Genomic DNA, 25,306 nt, shown 5'->3' on the forward strand with positions numbered 1-25,306 from the left:
TGAAGGTTTCTTCAGTGACCTTCAAAGGGCAAAGTAAAACATTTTTGTGCAGCTGATGCATTAAGTTTGCTTCTGAAGCTGAACCAAACGTTTATTAAATCGCCTAACCTGCATTTAAGTCCATTTAGACTCATTTTAACATTACAAACATGCCAAACGGTTTTTTAAATGTGAAGTGTGATGCCATAAAATGTTGCTTAACCTTAGTGGATGACATTAAAATTGAATTTACTGTACAAAGACATGAAAGCAGGTTATTAAGCGTCCAGCAAACCGCTGATCAGACAGTCCATTAAGGCAGCCAAAGTGAACAGACTTTGGTTTGGCTCTCACTGCGTGGAACGCCGTTCCTCCCACTGGCTTCTTTAAACTGTCATTAAGAAGCATGTGTGCCTAATTCTTTACCTCAAGCAGTTTGACATTAAAGACCAAACAACTACTCCCATGACCAGCCAAGCACAACCCGCAGGCAGGAAAACGCAGGAGCATTCCCAGAATTACCGCCATTTTCCAGATCCGGGTGGAGTGGGAGAAGAAAGCCAAACTGAAGAGGTGACCTCACGGACCACAGATGAAGATTGTAGGAGAAATACGACGTAGGCGTGACACAGGAGAACAGAGACGGCAACATACTGCCACTGGGTTTCAATCATTTATTAGTTTCAAGAACAAAAATGTTACAGTTTATACATAAACAACTAATATCACTTCAAGGTGGAATTGGATTTGATATATTAGTAAAAACCGGTGATAGAGGAAAAACAACCTGCACTGAAAGTGAAACACAATAAGAAGCTGAGATTAAAATAAAGATTCTGCTTTCAAGACAAAACTACACCTCCCATAAGCCATCACTTAGTTAGTGTTCCCCGTCATCGGGCACTTTCATCAACAAAGAGGTGGTGAACTTGATCAAGGAGAGGAAACCAAACATAAAGGGGAAATTTGGACGTGACGGTGTGTTGTGGACGCTCCTCCACAGCTGTTCTGTAGCAGAGGTGGGACTTGGATGCTCATAATGAAACCCTACCATGAGGAGGACATTCAACTTCTTCCTCGTGTCTGCTTGCTGTGAGCTTACAGAACGACTAAAGTACACCAGAGAAGGGAGGGCTGGGGGAGGGGGGGCAGACACAACAGAGCGGCGGGCTGCAGAAACAGCAAACACTAACCATCAGACTGGGGGGAGATGCTTGTTTCATCTGCGGGCTTAATATTTGAATGAGGGGGTGTGGGGGGGCTGCCCGGGTAGGTCTCGTGTCTGCACCCACTCCAATCAGTTTGCGGCCACATACAGGGTGGGGGGGTTTAAGGGTGTGAAAGCTAAGCTCTTCTTTACCGGTAACCAGGGCCTGGTTGAGCATAGCCCTGAACGTACGGAGGACGATTACGGGCATAGGGGTTAGCACTTCCGGGTGGAGGGGTGCTTCCTGGGGGTGGGGTGTACCCCGGGCGGGGCTGGTACCCTGAGCCAGGCTGGGAGGTGGGCGGAATGCTGTAGTTGGCAGGCTGGGAGACCTGGGAGTTAAAATTTTGGGGAGCAAAGGCTCCTGGTGGATACTGCTGAGCTCCCTGTGATGGGTGGGGCTGCTGCTGCCCTGCCTGGAAGCCAGGGGTTGGGGCTGGAGCAGGAGCTGGAGCTTGGGAGGATGGGGGAGGGTAGTTCTGAAACTGCTGCTGCTGCTGTTGCTGCTGCTGCGGGGGGCCAGGCTGAGGAGGTCCTGGCTGGGGGGCTCCTGACTGAGGATTATATCCTGCTGACAAAAGAAGAAGGTCTTAATCACTCTAAAGAAGCAAAGAACACATCATCGAATAAAAAAAAACCACATCTTGTTTTCATTTCTCAGGACTCTTACCAGGATATTGCATCGCATACTGCGAGGGGCCGCCTGGCTGCTGGGGCGGGTACCCCCCAGGAGCCTGGTACTGTTGGTACACTTGCCCTGAAAGGCGAGATAAATGTCATCATCATCAAGATCAACCTGAATCAGCGGATTCTGACATGGAGAAAAGCAGCTTTCGTATCAGCTTTGCACCGATACATTCCTACCGGAAAGTGCTGCAAAAAGGCGGGAAGCTTATTTTCTCTGCTTCAAAACCTGGTTGAAGCGTTATATGTCAACACCGGAAGGTGCTCTTTGAACTATGGTAACTCTTCAACGGTTTATGCAATAAATGCAATTCTAATGGATTCTGAAGCTGAGACTCTTCCAGTTAGAATCATTTACATTAAATACACCACCACTGTATAGTGACGTACATCAGTGCAAAGCAGCTTTTATCATCTTCACAACCTGTTGGAATGACATTATTAGTGTAAAATTCAAAGAGCGTCAAGACTGAAGCGATGGCTCCGGTGTTAAAGGGTCTTTGACTAGCATGAGTAGCTTAGTGGCGGTATAGTGGATACCAAATCCAGAAAAGTTACACAAGTGGCATCGTGCCTTCTGGGAGTTTGTGGAATCAGACCAACCTTTGGAAAATGTTATACATTTTTACATTTTTTTTAAATGGAAGAAAAAAAAAAAAAGGAACTGAACAAGATGCTGGGAGACATCAGTGAACACATGATTCCATAAACCTGTAGCACATGTGAAAAAGAGAGGGGAGATGGAGTCTCTGGAAACACCTGAGCATCTGGACATTTCAGAAAACAGGTTTACCAGAAAATAAATGCATAAAAGTCAGAGCACTCAAAAAGCAGGCTCTAACTAGCTTTCAGGCTAGGCAGCACAAAACGGATGCAAACCATCAAATAAATCGAGGTTTGTCTTTATTAAAACAATGAGTCTGTATTTGCATCACCAGATCCTGCGTTTGCTCATATTTTGCTTTTGACGGCTTTAATGACCTCTGACCGCAACGCGCCACAAACCCTCGTGGACAGATGGAAGGAGTTGATCTCTGTGATGTGAGTTTTGCAGAAAAATTCTCAAAATGCTTCCAAATTTCCAGGAAAAGCTGTTGAGCTCCGGCAGCATCGTCTCACGGGCTTAACAGTAATGTCTAAAACGTTTGTGCGTGTTGCCTTTTATCAGGCGTTCATGGCATCCTCCCATTGACTGCTGAAGGATCCCGCAGACTTTGCACAAACTCCACCTTATTGAGACCTCATGGATGACAGTGTCGGGAGAAACTAAAATGAACCACCACGTATAGAAACCCTCAGGTAAACGCCAATAGGAACATTTTGTATAAATTGCATTTTTGTAGATAATTAACAAACAGAAGGAAATCTTTTGGATTTTTAAGTAAGACCTGAAAACTAAAGACTCAGAGGTGTAGTTTGTGAAATAATGCGGTGTTCATCTGTTATCTCTTTTAATCAGTGTGCTGCCATCTTCATTGAGAGGAGGTACGTGTGTGAAACTGGTTTCCTCCAATGTTCTCATCATCTGTCTTCCATCAGGAACGGGGGTGGGAGGCTGCTCGACATCTCTGCTTTTTGGGGTTTGCTCCACTTTAGTGCAGCACAGAGGTGAACCGTCTGGAACAACGTTGACGTTTTAGGTACGTTTATTTCCAAGGAAAAGAGGCTTTTTATACATGAAGCTCCTGGTCAGTGAATTGAATTAAAATTCCATTAAAAACTGCTCATTGGATGGTGTCGCCACTAGGGCTGGGTATCACCAATAAATTCTAGAATCGATTTGATTCAATTCACCAGAGCCTGCGTCGATTTGATTCATGATTATTTTCTATTCTTTCGATCCACTCGGTTCAATTTTTTATTTACACCGTTTACACCGTTTACACATGTTTGTATAGGAACACAACAATAATATATATATATATATATATATATATATATATATATATATATATATGTTTTGAAGATATTCATATTAGCGGCTTATTCAATGATGCGGCTAATTTGTGCATTTTTTCTAATTTTTTTTTTTTATGCATTTTTTTTCTAACGACGGCTAGGGGCGTTCGAGCAGAAAGGAAAGAGCGAGACAGGGGGAATATGGTAATATGGTATATGTGTCAAGGATGCATATGAACAGCTTTCAAGTTAAAAGCAGTGTAAAAAATCCACCATCAGGTTTGGAAAAGCCGGTCTGCTGCGTGACGGAGAGGACAGCACAAGCTCAGGAGAGAATTTGCCTCAGGATGAGAGTGACACTGACAGCAACAACGAAGAAGACACAGAGAGTGTGGCGAAGAATGTCTGATGCCATTCCAATCCGACACTGAGAGGAGGACTTCCATGGTTTCAGTGCACAAGAGGCGCGTGCCAAGTTACTGCTGCTCTCAGTGACTTTTACCGGTATGTTTTTTTTTTTAACCAGCCCTGTTAGTGCTGGTACTACCATATTGCTGCCGTGTTACAGGCACTGTTTGGAATAGAGTTGTGACAGTGTGGAATTTTTTTTTGATGAAGCAGCAGGAGTTGCGGTGTCGATACTCTTATCGATACTTTTTGAGGACGAAAAATAAACAAATAAATAACAAATTAAGACCATAAAGGGTTTTATTTCCTCATTATGCAACAGCATTGTTTTTTTAACAAAACATTTACTTTATACATGATAATGTTACAGTACAACCCTGGAATGCACGTGGATGTGCTAGACCAGGGGTCTGCAACCTGAACCTCTCAAAGAGCCATTTGGATCAGTTTCCCAATGAGATAAAAGCACAGGGAGCCGCAACACTAGGTGTGTTAGAAAAATGTTTTTGCCGATATATTGTGATAATTCATTTGGCAATACTTGTATTGATTCAAAATGCTGTCAGGATATTTACTTATTTGTTTAATTATTTGTATTCTTTATGAGCGTAATGTTTCCTTTGATCTTTTGTCCATTTTCCACAACCTTGAATAGACTTTTCTGTCTGTAAAACACCAGAGTTCAGATGATGAAGATGATGGAAACAAATTCACTTTGATGCAGACTGCTTTCTGTTTATTTTTCTTTAAATCCAGTAAACCCAATAAATTATATTAATTTTATGGATGACAACTATGTTTTATCAGGAAGCAGCTGTTAGTTTGTTGTGGGTCTGGAGTCATAAGTGGTGAGTCTTAGCCCCGCCCCCGCCTCTCTCCCGCATCATATGGTCATCGCAGCAGCAAGGTGACAGGATAGTGACGCAAATTTAATTCATTTTACGCGGAAATGGGTGGTCTTAGTCTAGGGGGATAAAATGATTTTTTTTTGGCGCTCATATGTCCCCTATGGGATCGCCACTGACTCTGCCGGCGTTCACGGCTGCAGACACGACCCCTCCGTGTGCTTATGCTGCTCTCTTCCTTCTACCTGCTTGGTACTACCCCGCCCCCCGTGCACAGTCAGATAGTCAGACAGACTTCCCCTCTTCAGCGAGAATAGCGAAATTAATATAATCAATAATTAAAGGAAAATTGACTGACTTGTATAGTTACATATGGCAGATAACGTTTATATCTTGTTGACATGACCCGTTAGATGTATCAGAGTATATTAGTACTGCTCCATGAACCTTCCAATTGCCTTTTGTAAAACGGTCTAGCAGTTTTACAATTGTATACAATGATTGTTTTAAAGCTTGATCTCACCAAATCTCACGAGTGTAGCGTCAGATCACCGGAAAAGGAAAGGCATAAAAGATTGATCACTACTTTTATGCACGGATTATTGATTTATAAAGCTTGGACTGATTAAGATCGATAAATCCATTTTTTTCAACCTAGCCCTAGTTGATAACAATGAAGGCACCAAAATTGTTGTGAATATGACAAAGGGAACTTTTAGGTCATCTGAGACTCAGGAAAAATGAAAGCCTGTTGGAAGCTTAAGGCATATTGTACGTGGATGGTAATAAATGCTCATTGAATCATTTTTTACTTAAAAAAGCCTGGCCTTAGACACGCAGTCTGGAGCCCTGTTAGTCTTAGGCCTGCACAATATACCGCATATTTATCGTTATCGCAATATCAAGCTGTGCAATATGCATATCGCAAAAGGCGGCGAAATTTGCAATAAATGGTTGCCTTAAATGTGCCAAAACAATCTTATTGGCACATTGACATCAGGCAATCTTAGAGCCTGATGTCTAATGCTCTAAACATTTGTGTTGCATAGAGACCATCAGCTTTGAGGAGGTCGCCTGCTTTGAATCCTAATAGAACTCTACACATTCTATACACTAAACTGCACTTAGACTGTTAACGTGGTCTCAAGACAGCTAACAAGCCGCAGGGGGCAAAGGGGGATATGATGATGGTGGGAGGTGGCTTTAATTAGCTTAATTGCTCCAGTAATGGTGAGCTACGAGAACTGCAACGGAAAATGAGTCAGCATCAAACAACAAGGTGAAATTGGTACCATCTCCCTGTAAATCCTGTCAGCAACATTCTAATGGTATAAAGCGACATAAACATGCATTTAACGGAAGCTTTTGGACACATTTCCAGGTAATATATGCTTAGGTTTTTTTTTTTACCTTTTTATTGACTGACTGGCCTTCATTGGCTTTAATTTAGCTTTAAGCAACCATAATAAAACAGAAATTCCTATGCAATAGCAGAAAATGGAAAAATATAGTTAAAGAGGAGATCAAACAGATAGAGTCCTAGTTTTAACAAAGGAGCTACTGCAATGATTTGTGGGTAATGACCAAGAAATTATTTTTCAACTATTGCTGTCAATTTACTGTAAAAAAAATCAAGAGAAACCAGAAACATGGCTTTTAGCCTGTACCAGCCTAAATTTCATTCTTAGTATCCTAACTTGTAATTTGCTTATTAGATGATGTAATGATTCCAACAGAGACCTACAGAGATGTTTAGCTGGTAGATGTTAAGTTCTTCTTTGTGTAACTTCCCTGGTTGTTGCAGTATATAGGCTGTTCCCCATTTAGCAGGAGCTGTCTGAATCTACATTTCCAAAAGTCAAAGGCCTTGGAATTTCCCTGAAGTCTCTGCGAAAAATCAGATTGGCAAATATAGACCACAATGCATTGCATTTGAACGATTTGTCATTTAAAAAAAAATTACGTACATTTATTTTATATAAATATCCTAATTTTCGTCATCAGAACACAGTGGGAGGAGCTATTGTGAGAAATAAGCTTTTAGACTAATTAGGGCTGCACGATGTGAGGAAAACTTGCGATATGCGATATTAAAGATTAATAACGCGATAATGATATACCGTAAATTCCGGACTACAAAGCGCACCCGATTTTTAGCCGCACCCACCCATTTTCACGTGTTTAACTAATTTTAGACATACACAAGCCGCGTCGGGGTACAAGCCGCATGAATTAGGCAACATTGTCATCCTGACGGATCACTTCCTGACTCAGAGTGTAAGTGTGATTTATTAGCACACAGTGGGTGGAGTCATTTTTGCCTCAGGCTCATGTCTTTGAGTCTATCTGCATCTGCCAAACAGTATGCACCTCTATTCTGTTCACAAGTTCCTCAGTTATGGTTTTTATTTTTATTATTTTTTTTTAACTTATTGACAATCTCGGTATCACACATAAAATTACAAACAGTAACCATATAATCAACATTACATCCCTCAGTTATGATGAGGAAATTTACATCCCCGATCCCCCATTTCCCATGAGTCTTAGGGGCTAAAGGCGGGGCCAACGCCCGGCTCGCCATACTGTTGTACGTGTTTAAGAATGAGCAGCAGTGCATGGAGGGGTGAACGGGTAAAGCTCTCCTTCCGCTTGTGTCGCGGCAGCGTTATGGGAGTAACAGGGCTGTTTAAAAAACACACTAGTAAAATAAAGCAGCGACGACTGAAAAGCGCGCGCCTCAGCGCGATACGCGCGCCTCCTCGCGGCGCGTGGGTCAGAAGTTTCCTTCCACAACAAACACTTGCTCCGCGGACGCCTCGAGTAAGCCCTGGCTGCAGCCTGCAGAATGGCTCGACGCCTCCGCGCTCCCGCGCGCTCCTTGTCTCCCCTTCCTATCTACTCCGACAGCTCTGGCCAGCGCGGCTACAGGGAGGAGCGCTTCGTCCCCATTGCGCCGGTGAACGGAGCAAATCGTGTCTGTGCAGAGCAATCGGACTTAATACTGTACGTTTTGTGTATGAGGAGCGGATGCGTTGTTACGTGTGGGAGCCTTCAGACTGCCATCGGCCCCGCAGCTCACACGACACGCAGTCTCCAGCTCACACGGAGGCTGTGAGCGTTTCAATGCAAATCTCTGCTCAGTCCTTAGAAACCGTTAACACGACCACGTCAATTTGTGTTTCCAGTCGTGTCCCGACAAAATAAAGGCTGATATTATTGCCACATATTTACGTGCAGCCAGCCGAGTCACTATGACTCAGAGGTAAATGCACTCCTGAGCATGCGCTGTTCTCTCCGTCACGCAGCTGACCGGCTTTTCCAAACCCGTTGGTGATTTTTTCACGCTGCTTTTAACGATTGCTTTTAACTTGAAAGCTTCATCATATTGTAGCGGCGATCACGTGCACGTTGGGTCTAATGGCACCAAAGGATTCTGGGATGCGGCTGGACATGCGTGTTTCGTTTTGTTGAACCATGACTGAAGTGTCTAAGACCTGAAGTCAAGTCCATGCTGTTTGGCTGCTTAGAGGTGTGTTGAAAAACAAATGACTTGTGTTTGATGTTAGAGAATTCAAACTATTCACTGTGTCCAAAAATACGTACACGGCGGCCGCCAATAAAATCCAATAATTAGCCGCGTCACTGAATAAGCCGCAGGACTGTAAGCGCAGGAAAAAAGTAGCGGCTTGTAGTCCGGAAATTACGGTAACTTGCGGTATAAGAAAACAAAGAGCAAAACAACCAAAAACAACATTACCATTACATTGCAACAGTTTAAATGACCCTCGTCAACATAGGAGGCAAACATTTAACATAATAGGGCTCCATCTGATTGGTCAACAACGTAAAGGGCTCCATCCCATTGGTGAAAGGGATTTATATGATTTATTTAATGCCTCAAGTTGCCATAAGATTGTTTTGGCACATTTAAGGCAACCATTTATTGCAAATTTCGCCGTCTTTTGCGATATGCATATTGCACAGCTTGATATTGCGATAACGATAAATTACGTGGTATATTGTGCAAGCCTAAGACTAACAGGGCTCCAGACTGCGAGCAATTGGTCGCATTTTGTGACCAAAATTTTAGAGTGTGCGACTGAATTTTACATCCAGTCGCACATGTGCGACCAGTAAATTTGCCTCCCCCACCCTCCGTATTTTTATACATCAAACGTGGAAGGGGCACGTCAATGATCAATGAAATAATCAATGAGACGCGAGCGCACACGCACGCAGGCAGACACACACACTCGCGCACATATTCATGAAACGCGAGCACACTTGCGTGATGCCCGTCTGTGTGTGCCCACTGCGTGTGAGAAGAATAGGGAAAGCCACTGTGAGTGGCTAAAATGCGTGAAGGGGGAGGGGCCTAGAGATAATCGAGCGCACGTAAACATCTGTGGGAAGGAAATGGAGACAAATATCACAACCTGATATGTGCGTCTGAGCTATGAGCAAGCGAACTATTGATTCGACCTGCGGCTAGTGTACCAGTGCCAGAGTGTACAGCAGGGGTCTCAAACTCGCGGCCCGCAGGCTATTTGCGGCCCCCAAGATGATATTTTGCGGTCCCCGCCTTAATATGAAGGTTCAATGTTACTGCAGCCCGCCAGTTTGTATGAAAGACACTTTTTCCTTGTCGTGTGCGAAGCTGTTTGTAACTTAACCATGTTACAAACACTGACGTTTTTTTAAAGGAAATGAACTGAAGCAGGGGTCTCCCTTCACAGTGGGGTAAATGACTCTTGGGGGGCGTGACAATGACAGGGTTTGAAAGCAGGAAACCTGACAGCCCCCTCCCCGGACCACATTAAGGAGTTCCTTACTTTCCTTTAGAACGTATTTATTCGCTCGTAATTTTCTAAATACATGCAGTCCGTGCTGAACTTTTCTCTGGGTCACACAGAACCGGAGGAAGGTTTAGGTTTTGGTTACGGTTACGGCGGCGCATCAAAGGCTTTTTGCACGGCTGTTAGGGCAGCTCACCGCTCCCGCGGGAGTCGGGTCAGCTGAGGAGAATAAATGTCCCACACCTACATGCGTGACAGCTAACGGGGCTTGAACTTTAAACACGCTCGAGCAAAAACAACATTAGTTTTAGACTCACTGAAAATACGTGGGGAAAATGCAACGATAGACGTGTTTGAGATGAACCAGCACCTCGCCTGGATCGTTGGGGACAATAGGCGGGGGGGCTGTGAGATGAAAGCAAATCTGCAGCAAGACTGAAGGAGAACAGGAAATTGGAGTTGTCCTTAACATTCAATTTAGTTTTAATATTCTTCTCCCCCTTAGTATGATCTGTGTTATTATATATTTGGTTGAATGCTGTATAGCATTCAACCCTTTGTTTTCCTGTTTCTCTTTATTTATTATTATCGTATCTTATAGTATCTTCCGCCGTTTTTTGGCGTTTAACTACTTCTACAATTTTCAACCGTTTGTAACCATTCAACTTTTAAAATGTTCAGCTCTTTTACCTTTTTTCTGCTATGACTTTTGGTTTTTCAAATCCTTTTACTTTTTAAGATATTCCAGTTTTTCCGGGAATTTTTGTTCCATTATAATACATGGAGAATTTTTCGTTCAGAAGTTCACAGTTAAACTCCTTCTACAATTTTTCACCTATTTTAACCGTTCGACTATGAAAATGTTCAGCTCTTTCATCTTATTCTAGCTATGACATTTTGGTCCTTCAAATCTTTGAACTTTTCCAGATATTCCCGGATATTCCCAGATTTTCCAATGTTTTTGCTCCATTGGCCACACCTTTGCTTCTTTAAACAATTGTAACTTTAACATTCTTTTGGCTAGAGACACCGTTCAAATATTGAAATGTTCACAAGGTTTTGGACTTCAACATAAGGTTTAAAAATTATTATAGGATGGCAACACTACCTACAGTTTGGCGGCCATTTTGTGCCAAAATGTGAGGCAATTTTAAACTTCTTCAAACTTTCACCTATTTTTACCATTCTACTATTACAATGTTCAACCCTTTCATCTTATTCCTTTCAGCTATGACTTTTGGTCCTTCAAATCTTTGAACTTTTCCAGATATTCCCGGATATTCCCAGATTTTCCAATGTTTTTGCTCCATTGGCCACACCTTTGCTTCTTTAAACAATTGTAACTTTAACATTCTTTTGGCTAGAGACACCGTTCAAATATTGAAATGTTCACAAGGTTTTGGACTTCAACATAAAGTTCAAAATTATTATGGGATGGCAACACCACCTACAGTTTGGCGGCCATTTTGTGCCAAAATGTGAGGCAATTTTAAACTTCTTCAAACTTTCACGTATTTTAATCCTTCTACTATTACAATGTTCAACCCTTTCATCTTATTCCTTTCAGCTACGACTTTTAGTCTTTCAAATCTTTGAACTTTTCAAGATATTCCAAGATTTTCCAGGATTTTCCAAGATTTTTTCTTCATTTAAATACATGGAGAATCCTTGAAAACCTTTGTTGCTTTCAAGCATTACAACTTTAACATGCTTTCAGCTAGAGGCACCGTTCAGACATTGAAATGCTCACAAGGCTTTGGACTTCAACATACGTTTTGAAATTATTATGGGATGGCAACACAACCTACTGTTTGGTGGGCATTTTTTGACAAAATCTGAAGCAAATGTTGCAATAAATTTCATCCATGGCTGGAACTGAACATATTGAAATTCACTGGATCTGGACATATAAGGAATGTGGGCGTGGTTAGCAAACAAACCTCGTTGCTAAGGACGTCCAAAAATTTACTTTTTCCGATTCATCTGAAACCGACGTTGATTTGTTCCTCATCTCCAGGCGACCCAAACATAAAATGGTTGCTATGGAGATAAAATCAATAGAAAAGCCGCCATTTTGAAAAAAGTGGATTTTCTATCAACTTATAACATGTAGCTTTTACCAATATAATACTCTCAAACAATGTGTTTTTTGGATTCAGTTGATGATGCTGATTCCAATGCTAGTACTTTTAGCCATTTTAGCAACATCTTCAAATTTTCAACAATTCAGCCATTTTTTCAACAATTTCAGCTTTCATGCTTAAGTCCTACAAATTTTGACCTATTTCAGCCATTCTACTATTACAATGTTCAACTTTTTCAGCTTATTCCTGCTAGGACTTTTGCACCTTTAACTTTTCATGGTTCTTCCAGTACAGTTCAGTTATTTCTTCAGCTAATTCAGCTTTCATTCAGCAGTACAGCATTCAACCCTGCATTTTCTTCTGGAAATGCAGCTCCTTCTAGTTTATGATTATTTTAATGTTTTGTGATCTATATAGCCTTTTTTAATGAATTGGTATTTTAAATTATTTTAATTAATCACTCCACTACAAAAACCATCAGGACACATGTCCCATAATGCATTGTTTTGTAGTCTGTAGGGCAGCTTTCAGTCAGTTCAGTTTTCAGCTGTGTCCGGGTAGGTTTGCCCCTTGCTCCCACCCCTTTCTCGCAATATTTTGTGATGATTGACAGTTGATGTTGGAGCAAAAACAAAAATATATGTCACACACCAGGTGATCTGCGCAGCGTTGAGTTCACCTGGGTGATCTCAAACACACTTATTGTGCATCTTGGCTGTACCTATTTGGTGTCACAAAGATGCTGCTGTCAGTTTACCTTCTTGTTGCATCTTCAAAAGAATGCAGAATAAAATGTGACACTGAATTTGAAACAGCACATTGTAATTTCTGCATCTATTATTAAAGTATTTATTAGTAATACAGTGGAAATTAGTAGATTTGGTTAGAATGTTGATTTACGGTATGCGCCCCTACATTTTCTGGTTGTGCCCCTAAAATTTTCAGTTAGGGGCCACTGTGCTCCTAGTGAAAAAAGTTAGTCTGGAGCCCTGACTAATTATAAGCCAAAGTTACAACACACTAAATACATGTTGCTATGCGAGAAGCACTGAACTCTGTGCAGGTTTTTAGCTGTTCACGTCATTTGGCATCAGAGTTTAGAATTGCATTGCTTCTTCAGATACTAATGCCAGTTTAACCCTGAAGATGGCTCAGGTATTTTTTACTGCATTGACCCTTTAACACTGGAGATGTTGCAGGCAGCATCTAAATAACAAACAAGTTAATCCAAATGGATTCTGTAGCAGAAAAAAGCGGCTTTGCGCCGATATGCTACACTTTATAAACAACACTTTATGAAGTAATGCATAACAGCCCAAAGCTGTTTTTATCTACAACAGAATCAGACGATTTATTTTGATTGTGTAAACACTTCACTGCTATAAAGTATTGCTAATCAGCACAAGTAGAGCTGTGACGGTGTCGAATTTTTCATCACCGCGGTGATGAACCACCAGGGGGCGCGGTGTCGCGGTTAACTGCTCCGCCTTTGTTTATACAGAAACGTCTGCAAAAAATAGTTCCCAAACAAAACATGTGGTGATTTTCATGGAAATCTAACAGTGCGCGTTCTTGTTTGGTGTTACGGATTGAAGGAGGACAGTTACACCCCCCCCAAACACAGAATCCTCCGGTGGGCGGCCGTGTCGCGCACTTAGGAACGCACGCAGCTTGTAATGGAAATGAATACAATGAAAATTAATAATTAGAAAGCAGTAAATTTATCGTATTTCCTCACGAGACGGAAACTTCTGGTGTAAAATAAGGATGTGTGCTTCTGAAATTGCGCGCCTGTTTGGGTAAACGGAGCCGCGTGCCACCTGCAGCGCGAAGGCAGACACTGAGAGCACGCGCGGTGGGAGAAAAGGAGACAACAGTCTGAAAGAAAGAAAGAAAGTCTGAACACAGGACTAGCATAAAAAGGAAATTATCAGCAAAGATGAATGTGTTTATTATAGTTCCAAACGCACCATATGCAAAACGTAAAAAAAAAAAAAAAGTGCGGTGATGCGGTGATGAGGTCATCACCGCGGTGATGAGGTCATCACCGCGGTGATGCGGTGATGCGGTTATTGTCACAGCCCTAAGCACAAGTCCACTTTCCTTTTCTTTAGAAATGGGTTAATTGTGTTGAAGAGTAGCCGAGAGAATGTAACCTGGAGCTAAAGCCCTGGTGTTACTGGGTTAAGCAGGTTTAGGTTGCACCAGCTCACCATCCATCCCAGAAGGCGGTCCCTGCTGTACTCCAGCATAGGCAGGCTGTGGCTGGGGGGGGACTCCCGGCTGAGGTGCAGCAGATGAGGATGAGGCGATGCTGTCAGGGGTTGCAGAGCGCTCCTCTGGTGCAACAGCAGGGGGAGCTGTGGGTGACAGGTGAACAGCAGAACATGATCGCTGTAGCCTGTGCGTTTGTGCATTTGTGATGGTGAAGCTCCCAGTACCTGGAGCCTGGTCCTCACTCAGGCCGAAAGCAGAGATGACATTCTTGCTGACCTCATCTTGGTTTTTCAATGGGTCAAAGGCCGACATGCTGGCTGCACTGACGGGGGGGCCTTTCACTGAGGGGTCGGCCGCCATGACTTTACCTTCACGCCCATCTACTGACTCTACAAACAAGACAAATGGGACACAAACAGATCAAAAAAACTGCAGTAAAGACTTCCAAAATGTTCAATGGGTTACCATCAAACAATTCATTAGACTTCTGAGATGCAAAGGAGTAAAAGTAAACATTTTGATAAAAGTAAAACCAACTCAAAAGGCCAAATACAATGACTTTAACCCCAAACTAAAACTATTCTTCTCTGACTGGCTCCAGCATGTGGGTGTGACCGTTTCATCAATTTTACTGCTGAAATGAAGGCTCAAACAAGCATGACATTCTCATTCTAATTGGCATCACCGACTGTAAATGAGAGCTGGACTGAGCAACCCCTCCCCCCGGCATTCTAAACAGGAAGTACCGAGTGGGTACAAGAAGCCAAAATCCCATAATTTCTGTATAGAAATTAACAGCTGTCACTCTGTCATTTTGTTCGTCAGAATAACCATTCTTGCTCTGCTACCTTTAATTTTTTAACGTTCTTCCTAATCCTAATAATTTTCATGGGATTTTTTCCATAATGCGTAATGATTGATGAGATGGTTGGCATTTAAATACTGACTCAACCAACTTGGACCGATCGCTGCTTATCGACAAATCACAAAAAGAAAGGCAACTGAATTAACTTTATTTGGTTGGAACCTGAACTAAGTCATGTTCTATTGCACTAACTCGGTCCAGTTCTCACATACAGTCAGTGATCTGTGGCTGAGAAAAAAATATATATTGCCAGAATAGAATCCAGCAACAATAACTATTTTTCTTTAAAAATGGTCAAAATTCTTTGAAATAGGTTCTGGTCTTTGATATTTGGGTCTATGATGAGGGAGTTTTGCCTGCCGTGAAATGAATTGGGCGAGTCCGACCACAGCTGAACTGGACTGAAGTGGTGTGTAACAAAGTTAGTGCATCTTTGCAGACAAATATTCTTTTTACATCCATTTAATTCCTTTTTGCTCTTATAAATTGTCTCGTTGTGCTGCCAGAGTCCATATGGGATTCAGCTTTTACAGTTGTGGCTGTTTTTTTCCCCCTTGTTCTGTTTTTATTGAGCAAACTAAAAACTAGCAGAGGATCTTATGAGTTTTTCTTCACAATTTTGGTTCTTAAGGCAAAAACCAAGTGCAGCACTAATGCAAGAGTTGAAATGCAAGCAGAGAGGACGTGTTCTGCTGATTCATATCCTAGAAATGCTGCCCACTTTGGAGGCAGATGATGGACTTCAATGTTGTCAAAATAATTCAAGTGTTTATCACAGGAGTTTCGTTCTAAAAATAATCAGTGAATGGGGAAATCCGCAAAGTAGGATTATGGAACTGTAAAACTTCTCACAACACCATATACGCTTTTCTCAGACAGACGTGAACATTTTCACTTTTCTGTCTTGTTTAAACTCAAAGTTCAAGCCTTCATGGAAAAATATGTCCAGTTCTATAGAAAAAAGCAAAGATCTGCTTGTGATAAAAGATTAATATAAATGTGCATTCTGTACAGGCGGCACGCCGTGGAGGAGATTGACAAGGTCAACATCCAATCAGGACGCAGAAGACTGCTTTTGAAAAAGTATTACATGCAAAAATTGCGGTAAAAATGTGCCAAACCTTGAGACCTTGAAAGGTGAACAGCGATATATCATGTGAACACAGTACAGCAAACCCTTGTTTTTCGCGGGGGTTAGGTTCCAAAAAGAACCCGTGATAGGCAAAATCCGTGAAGTAGAAACCTCTATTTTTTTAACAAGTATTATACAATTATAAACTCTATTATACATTGAAAAGAAAGAACAAACCATTTTACAGGCTCAAGCATTTGTTTCTCAAATAAAAGTACTTTAGAAACATTTTTTTCAACAAATAACTTCTGTACTGTACTGTCAAATAATAATTTTAATCATCAATGTGAACAGAAGGCTTCAAATCGCGGAGATTAGCCCCGCCCACCGCGACCCGAGAGTAATTGAATTAAACGGGAGAAAAATTAAAATGAAATTTAAAAAAAATACAAAGTACAGTTGGACAAATAGTGACTCAGGTGTATTTCACTGATCTTCAGACTGAGCCGCTGCATCCTGACTCCGCTCTGCAGTGTTTTCTTCTTTTGAAGCCCGCGGTGCAGCTGTGTTTGTTCAGGAGAAGAACATAGTGATTGACAGTTGTTGTTGCTCTTTTTTCTATGGGTTTGAGAGAAACTCGAAATTGCAAGAGAGTTTGCACGTACGTGTTGTAAATTTGGCAAGCTGATTTACGTACGTGTACATATTAAACTGCAACGTTATTGACGCACAGGTAGAGAAGAAGCGGAGTGACTTTTTAGCCAATCAGAATGCAGAACACAATGCAGGATGCAAATCCGTGAAGTAGCAAAACCGTGAAAAGTAAACCGTGTTATAGCGAGGGATCACTGTATAGCAAAGCATTTATCCAAACCAGATTTTTATCATGAGATCAGTGTGAAACGTCACAACTGAGGCCAACTCTGGTTCACCTTAAAATGAGGCTGTCAGTTTACCTTCAAGTGAACCCTGATTGGTTAACCACAATCTAGCCAGTCAGAGAGAGGAAGTGGCTCTCCTGCGGCGTGCATTTGGAGAAGAATGAAAAAGAAAAAAAAACATAATCTAAAGGAGTGAGGAATCCAGAAAAAGGAAAATGTCTGAGGCTAAGACAGAAAGACGATTTGAATGTTTGGCTACTTGTGCATTAGTGTCTTGCAAGGGTTAAAGGGAGAATCTGCCAACTTTTGCTTCTAATGCCATCAATGTCACTGCAGAGAAAGTTCCTCAGTTTAAGAATCTTAAGGGAGGTATGCATTAACCAAAATCATTAGCAGTATAGTAGCAGATGTTGATGCTCTAATACCCATTAGTGAAACGCATTTGTGGGATGCTAACGTACAAGTACCGATGATTGTTTAAAGGACCACAAGCTAAGACTACTAGCCTTGTTTATTCTTCTATTTCCTGTTCGTCTTTCTCCTGGTAAAGCTTCATTTTGGAGAAAGAAACAAGCCAAGCATCTGTCGTCTTTGGATGCGATTGGTTTGATCTCAGAACTGCAGAGTAAAAGTACTCTGACTGTTGGCGTCATCAGAGAAGAGATGCTTACCGGCGTTTGGTGCAGTAGCAGCTAGACCAGGCTCTGTGGGGGGTTCCAAGCTGTCAAGGAGATAGTTGACTTTATTTCGGAGCTCGATGAGCTCTCTGCGGAGGTACTTGACTTGACTCGATTCCAGAGGCCTTGGCTGACCGTTCACTGCAGATTAAAGAGGAAATGACAACCAGATAAGAAACTTCAAATACATTTAAATAAAAAAAACTGTCTATATGGTTTGTAGGCATCTTAAACAACCATTTCTGCATCCATCTTTTTGGCTTTACGGTCATTACAATAAACCGGAAACGGTTGAGTTTGCTTTTTTTCTCCCTCAACTCTCAGTCAGATGTTATGTGGCTTGTTTGGTCACGCAAACAATCTATTGATTACATTAAACAGTCAATCAGCACATGTGCTTTGTCAAGTTTGCTGCTCTCTAATTTGGATTAAATTTGATTAATCACTGCTCCTGAACATTCCTGAAATGAGGAAATGCTGCAGAAAAAGACACATCTAAGCAGTTTAACATTTAAAGCAACATGTCCATATTTGATCTTCCCAGGCAGATGACTCCCAAAGACTCCAGACTCAAAGTTCGTGCGCTTTTAAACTCCGATCATTCCTCATTTCCATTGAACAGGTAAACAGATGACATTTTATCCTCTTTGAAGTTTCTTACTTCATTGTAAAACATGAGGATGTAAGGGTTTTCAGAAAAACAAAGTAACATTTAAACAAGTTGAAGCCCCTTTAACTTAAATAGCCTGAAGAAAAGCTTAGGAACAATGAAAATTATTTGATGCTTGCAAAGATTTAAAACTTTGTTTTTAGACATTTAAGAAATTTGACAGGTTGTTTCAACTTCTCTTTGCTCTACAGCTTTACAAAGTTTTCTCAAAATCAGCAATTTTTTGTCTGATTGACATCAACAATCAAGAAATAATTGTATTATTATTAAAATTAATCCAAATCCTTTAGCTCCAAACTCTTAACAGAAAAACTTGCTGTAAGTCCCCAAAAATAACTGCAATTGTGCTGTATTCTTTGGTTTAAATTATTATTTTAAAGTTCAATTAATGTTGACATATTAGAGTGGTATTAATTTCCATTATTTGGGGGGAAAATAGTTTGTAAGTTTAAAAACAAGTGTTAGTTTTAGGTTTTATAAAACAGGGCCAACTTGTGCTAAGATGGTTTTCTCATTTTGTTCACATTTAGTTCTAAAATGAGTCGATTCCACTTATTACACTCATATTTTGACACTGTAGTCAAAATAAACTGCAATTAGGTACATGGAAAAATACAAACCATGTGCTTAGAACTGGCAAAGAAATGCTTATGACATGTATGACATTCACTTTGAAGTAATTCTATTTAACAGTTAACTATTTTCCCTTTATGAACGCTTGTGGAACTCCTCTTTTCTACACTTTGATATTTTATAGATTTCTTGTAAAGTACAATTTTCAGATCATTTTAACATTTTCTAGATTTTCCTCTTAATATATATTCTTTTTTGCAGTGAATGGAGACCTGTGAAAGCTCACTTTAGGAGAAAGTGTTGATCAACTTTACCAACTATTATGCTGATAAAGTCTTCAGGTCATTCATTACGTTGGTGTGATTACTGTGTATTCCCATTTTTAATTGTCATTTTATAGATGATTGACATTTCTTTTAAGTTTTAATGCCTAATGTTTGAAGTTTTCCAACAATTTATACCCACATTTATGTGTAGAATTTAAACAATAAACAAACCAGTCGTAGCATATTTTGCTCATTAATGGATTTCAGACGATTCTTATCATCCGTTTATATTTTTGGAATAAATCTACTCCTTGGAAAAAGCTAAAGCAGATTGTTGGAGTTCTTGAGGAGCAAATAAAAAAGCTCTCTGACAGGATTCTGTGTCATTTTTGGCACCCTGGAGTCTGTCCCACAATAGAGAGTAAATCACTCCAAACCATCTGTATACAAAGTACTTTTTCAGAGACACAGAACTTTTTGCCAGCAGTTTTTTTCTATCCGACCTCAGGACGCAGAACAAAGGAAGGCTGGTAAATGCAGGCAGAGTTGTGCGTTTGAGGCCATCATGACATCCTGCATGCCTTTAAATCTCAGCATATATTGGACATCATAATCTCCATAAAGTCTTAGCATGTGATGCTGAGCCAAAACTCTTGATTGATTCATCTCTCTTCTGCATCTTTCTTTTTATGTTCTTATTTTATTCTGTTTTTAGAAAAAGACCAAGCCAGTTCAGATCTGAGACAGAGTTTAGAAAAAAATGATAATTTATTTTGTCAGAGCTTAAGATTTGTACTAAATGTGTCCTGGAAGCAACGACAAACTCTTCAAGATGTCCTAGCTTGAATACCAAATCGAGTTTATGGTTTTTAAAGATTATTTTTCCACACGGATGACAAAGATTCGTCAATTGGAATGACTTACAAACTACAAGTCTTTTTTCCAAAAGATACTTATAAAATCACACAACCTCAGCAGTGTTTGAAAATGTTAGAAATGTTGCATTTGATTGTTAATTTTCCTAGGAGCTACATCTGAACCCCACTGCCTTTGCTAATAGCCTAAATCAAGTTAAAATACTTTATTTTGAACAAATGATTTTGTTAAAATATGCCAAGAACCGTCATTATTTGCTTATTCAGCTGATCCAAGGTGACATTAAAAATGGATCCTGTATTGGTCAGTGGAAGTGAGAAAAACCTTTATTATGAGTGGAGATGAGAAGTTTGCTCTAATAAACACTGCCCTCTAGTGACCAGCCACTGGAACAGCTGGAATAAAAGGCTAAAATTCAGCTTCATAGCTGTAACATCACTCAAATGTTTTGTCAAAAAAGATTTTTATTAATATGTTTGAGTTTTAAGAGTAGAAAAAAAAATGTTATAAGGCTTTGGCAGGAGCAAGAGACAGATGTCATCTTACCAAATAAAGTCAGTTTGAGTATTCTACTGCACTGGATGGCAAAAGACAGGTCGGAGCTGTCAAAGATGGTGATGAGATCTTCATCTGGAGACATGCAAAAAGTAAAAGCAGATGATTTATTTCATAGTTACCACACTTTTCTGCATTAAGACAAAAGCAAAGCTCGGCTGGGGTTTTGACCGACCTTCATCTTTGTATTTGATGGTAACTTCGTCGCTGCTCTGCAGTTTGCCCCTAAAGACGCGTTGCATCATCAACACCAGCTCGTCGTATGTGATGTCTTCATTATGGATAGGGATGCGTCTTATGTCGTCGCCCAGCTGGGCTTTGATGATGAGCTTCCCGCTCAGGTCCAGCTGGCCGTTCATGGTGCCGTCTGACCTCTTCTGCTCCCACTGCTGAGAAGACAAAGAACCCAGAAAAAGTTCTGAATAACAGCTTTGTTTCTCTTTCTTCATCTACAGCAGTTTAAAGCTTAGCCTAGAAGGAAAAGAAACAGACAAATATGACCACCACGGCTTATTTACATCAAACAACTTAAAGACGATTGAACTGAAACACAACTTAAGCTCTAGAAATATAATCAGATGTTTTATGACTTCTCCAAGTTAGTCTTTTTTAAATCATGGCATTAAAGAATACAAGCTCACTTGTGTAAATAAATCCGTCTAATTTGGATCAGCTTAAGAGAATGAAAAAAAAAGATTGTGAATTTGAGGGAGAAAATTAAAAATGGGAAAACAAGACATTGTAAATTTAAAAAAAAAGTATTAGAGTTGACTTGAAATAATTATTGAAAATAGGAAAAATACATTTGTACTTTTGAAAAAACAATATTTTAAACTTAAAAGAAATATTGAAAAATTGAAAAAAAATTGAAAATTTAAAACTTGACAAAAAAGAAAAATCTAAAACCTAAAACTGTTACCAGAAATTATTTTTTATTTTATTTTCAACTTTTTTTCCCATCTGTCCCTGATCTGAACTGAGTCAGAAAACAGAAAACTGAAAGTAAAGAGGAAGAAACAAACAGAAAGAGTTGAAAAAACATATAAACTTTTTTGTAACAGTCTTAGGTTTAAATCTTTTAATAATTTATAATTATTTTTTTATATATTTCTTTCAAGTTTACATAAAGTTTAAAACTGTTTATTTTCTTCAAATTTACATTCTAGTTTTTTATGAACTTTAAGCTGATCCTAATTTGACTCTATATCTGTCTTAAATCTTAAATTATAACTTAAAATAAAAAATCTCCTTTAAAAATCCTAGTTAAATGAAGGTATACTAAGTCTACTACTTAGTAAAACACAGAAAACAAAAATAATTCTATAATTCAAAAACTTGAAGGTGGAACATGTAGTGATGTTTTGGGCAAGCAGCCTTTATTTTTCTTACTTTTTATTTCATTTATTCTCTTCATAAAAAAATAAAATAAAAAACACAAATACAACCATGTGCATCTCTCCAAAAGCTGCACAAATCCCAAAAGTACCCATAATGCATCTCACACAAATTACAAAGCACCCATGATTAAACAGGGGGAAAAAATTCTCTTCTTTTGATTAATTTTAGTTAAAAAAACAACAACTTTAGATTGGCTCTGCTACAGTTTACTACAAATTTAAGTACCATAATTTAACAGTCAATGAGACAGCCAGAAAACACCACTTCTAATTTTTTTAATCATTCATTTAATTTTTCAGTCATTTAAATGTTTCTATTCTGAACATTATTTTTTTTATAAACATGTAAAAAAAATCCAAAGTTTTACAGCAATAACAACAGAACATTTGCTTCAAAGTTATTTGAGCAAGTTAATGTTTAAAGTTAAGTTTGTTTCTACGATTGAAGATTGAAGACAAAGAACTTTTGCAAACCCTCTGGCACTGCTTTTGTTTTACATCGTTTATAAAAAGTGCATTTTAATTAGGCCTGCACAATATACCGCAAATTTATCGTTATCGCAATATCCAGCTCTGCAATATGCATATCGCAAAAGACTGCGAATATCGCAATAAATCGCAAACCCAAAATGTGTTAAAACAATCTTCTAGCAGCTTGAAGCATTTAACGAATCAAATAAATCCCTTTATGCTTTGACCAATCAGATGGACGCCTTCCCATTGTTCACCAATCAGATGGAGGCCTATTATGTTAACCCTGGTCCTGAAGAGCCTCAACCCTGCCTGTTTTCCGGCTCTCCTTAACCAGCTTGCTGTTGATTGGCTGACTCAAGTGATTTCACATCCTGATTGACTGAACACACCTGATTTTGGTTATCATTATCGAGCAGTCTAGGGAGAATTGGAAAACAGACAGGGTTGAGGCTCTTGAGGACCAGGGTTAGCCACCCTGACGTTTGTCCCCCATGTCGATGAAGGTCAATTGGAGTATAATTTTTAAACTGTTGCAATGAAATGGGAATGATGTTTTTGTTTATTTTTCTATTTGTTTATTTACCGCAAATTTATCGTTATCGCAATATTGATCACTAATATCGCATATCGCAAGTTTTCCTCATATCGTGCAGCCCTAATTTTAATGTAGCCTTTAAAGTTAAAATGTAACAAAATAGACCATTGATTGAAAGAGATTAAAAAAACAAATGCATGCTTCATTTTGAAATATTACAGTTTGGGATTTTGTCCATTTTAAAGAACTCAGATCTTCTTTTGACCTATTTCCACAGTGTTCCCATTGGTCTTTTAACTATGATTGTGCTGTTTTTAGCCAAATACTGTTTTTAGCCAAATAAAAGACAAAATCATGTGGTTTTCCATGACATAGTTTCTATAGAGCGGCGGGAGTTCTTTCGAAATTCACCTGCGAATTGGCGTGGCCCGCTTCCTGTAACCCATCTATTTACATGCTCTCCCACTAGCTTACAGCCCCTCACAACCCCAAAATATTATTACTGGTGCACCAAAAATGGTGAGCAATATTGGAGCCATGCAGCTGTTCAGTTTAGATCCAGATTCCAGCTCAGACGAGGAAAACAAAGACTCTATGTCAAAGACACTAGAGCATGTTGAAAACACAATTTTGATCAGAGTTGGTCTTCGAGAAAAAACAGAATAAATGAATAAAAGCTAAAGCAGTCGGCTGGTATAGAACATAGGATAGCAGATGGCAGGTGCGGAGACAGCCATTTAAGTTCCAAATAAAATGATCTTCAAGAAAAAAAAGTTTGTCGATCATAGGTTCTATGAACTGTAGCTCTCTACGTTCCAAGTGACCCACATTGAAAGATTAAAATTAAATGCAGCTCCAAAGTATTCAGGTCATATCTAACCCCATGATGTGGTTGACTGTAGTCTACAGTTAGATCTACTAGTAGACTATGACCAAACATAAACAATAAGATAATAAGAGTGCTTGTTCAGCTTCATTTAGCAGTCATTGTTAAAAGCATTTAATCACTGCCTCCTTTTGCATTTTGCTGTGGCATCACCACTTGATGCCCTAAGCTGAACAATACACAGCTATGAATGCCGGGAATTCTTCGTGCTTGGCTGTCCTGAACAGATGCATAATTAGCCAGATGCTAAGGATTGTGTGGTAGCTAATGTTTAGCTCAGTCACCGAGAAATTGAGGGCAATAGACACTTTCTTTCCCAGCGGGAATGGCTGCGCCAAACCAATTCAAGCGGCCCAAAAATCAAACTGTTGATGATGTTTACTGCGGCTTTGCTGTGCGGTTATTGTAAATTAGTAAACAACCTGTGGTTAGCATGTTAACGGTCCAGGAGGGTGGTTGGGTGTTTCACAACGAAACTCTCAGAAATTATGCAATTAGCCTTGCAAGTTCAGAGGAAAACTGTACATGGATTATAGCTTTTTAAAATATGAATTTAGTTTAAGCGTAGCATAAAAATGACTGGGTTAAGTTAACTAATAGTCCAATACTAGACTTTGTTCTGTGGGTCAACTATGCTGACCCCGCACATTATGACCATTTAGGTGAGTTTTTTTTAAGGTTAGAAATATTCAAATTTATCTCTACTAGTTAAATGTTAAAAAGCCGTATTGTGTTTTCCAAATCGTAACTTTTCATCGAATTGACCTGTAAACCTGTTTTGATGCATAAACGTAGCGTTAGCTTCAGCACTTACTGGGCTGGTGCACTGACTGTTAGCCATTAAGTTTCATTTTTGGCAACCAAACTAGCAGACAGACATACCGGCGTGCTTTCAAGATATTGATATTACCTAACAAAAGAGCGTATTTTACCTATCACCAGACGTTTCACCACGCTGTGTTTCCAAGGTTTCGCCAGGCCGCGAAAGCCAAATCTTTCAGCTAACCTAGCTAGACCGGGGGAGCAGCATCAGGAAGTGGCCTCCAGACTGTCAACGTCAACCAGTACGTGGCACTCCTGACGCGCAGGCGCAGATGGGCGGAACAAAGTCCTGCGTTTGAGTTTATCAAACATCAGCACTGGGTCAATTGTAAAAATGAGTACATAGCTGGCTAAATTTCATAAACACAAAAGAAAATTTTCCAATAAAATACCTGATTTCTTTGTGTTCAAACTGGAACTGCAGCGTTAGTTAAAATTAATTTCTGCTTCAAAAAATACAAAAGCTCAAAAAACATTTAGCATCTGTAATTCTTTTGGACTGCTGACATAGATTTACTCTCGCATTTTCTCTTTTCTCTTTATTTTTTTGTTTCTTTTTATTTCTTATTCCCTTTTGTGTTTGTTATTAATAATTAGTATTTTTTAATGAATGCAACACGTTTGTTCTGTATTCA

General features: G+C 39.7%; 1 protein-coding gene across 3 annotated transcripts; it reads right to left on the reverse strand.

The window, feature by feature from the left end:
- Positions 1–639: 639 nt before the first annotated feature.
- Positions 640–24,979, reverse strand: tfg (trafficking from ER to golgi regulator). Of its 3 annotated transcripts, none has more exons than XM_020712911.3 (8): positions 24,782–24,979; positions 20,733–20,946; positions 20,549–20,632; positions 17,612–17,758; positions 14,347–14,511; positions 14,119–14,265; positions 1,857–1,943; positions 640–1,757 (listed from the first exon to the last, which is right to left on the reverse strand). In XM_020712911.3, exons 2-8 carry the CDS (start codon positions 20,914–20,916, stop codon positions 1,336–1,338), a joined length of 1,236 nt encoding a protein of 411 aa, XP_020568570.2. In that variant the 5' UTR covers positions 20,917–20,946; positions 24,782–24,979; the 3' UTR covers positions 640–1,335. The 3 variants fall into 3 exon arrangements, with proteins under 3 accessions (XP_020568570.2, XP_023806514.1, XP_023806513.1); XM_023950746.2 differs by having other exon boundaries at positions 640–1,754; positions 24,782–24,978; XM_023950745.2 differs by having other exon boundaries at positions 24,760–24,898.
- Positions 24,980–25,306: the final 327 nt, after the last annotated feature.

Source organism: Oryzias latipes, chromosome 21 (assembly GCF_053564925.1).
Source record: "Oryzias latipes strain Hd-rR chromosome 21, Olatipes_Hd-rR_3.1".
Lineage (NCBI taxonomy): Eukaryota > Metazoa > Chordata > Actinopteri > Beloniformes > Adrianichthyidae > Oryzias > Oryzias latipes.

Bases quoted from the DNA above. Each gene is read 5' to 3' on its own strand.
- tfg (XM_020712911.3), bottom strand. From the start codon at position 20,916: ATGAACGGCCAGCTGGACCTGAGCGGGAAGCTCATCATCAAAGCCCAG. The intron at 20,633-20,732 runs GTCGGTCAAAAC...GCATGTCTCCAG, and splicing joins CATCAAATACAAAGATGAAG to ATGAAGATCTCATCACCATC. The intron at 14,512-17,611 runs GTAAGCATCTCT...TCTTGTTTGTAG, and splicing joins TGCTACTGCACCAAACGCCG to AGTCAGTAGATGGGCGTGAA.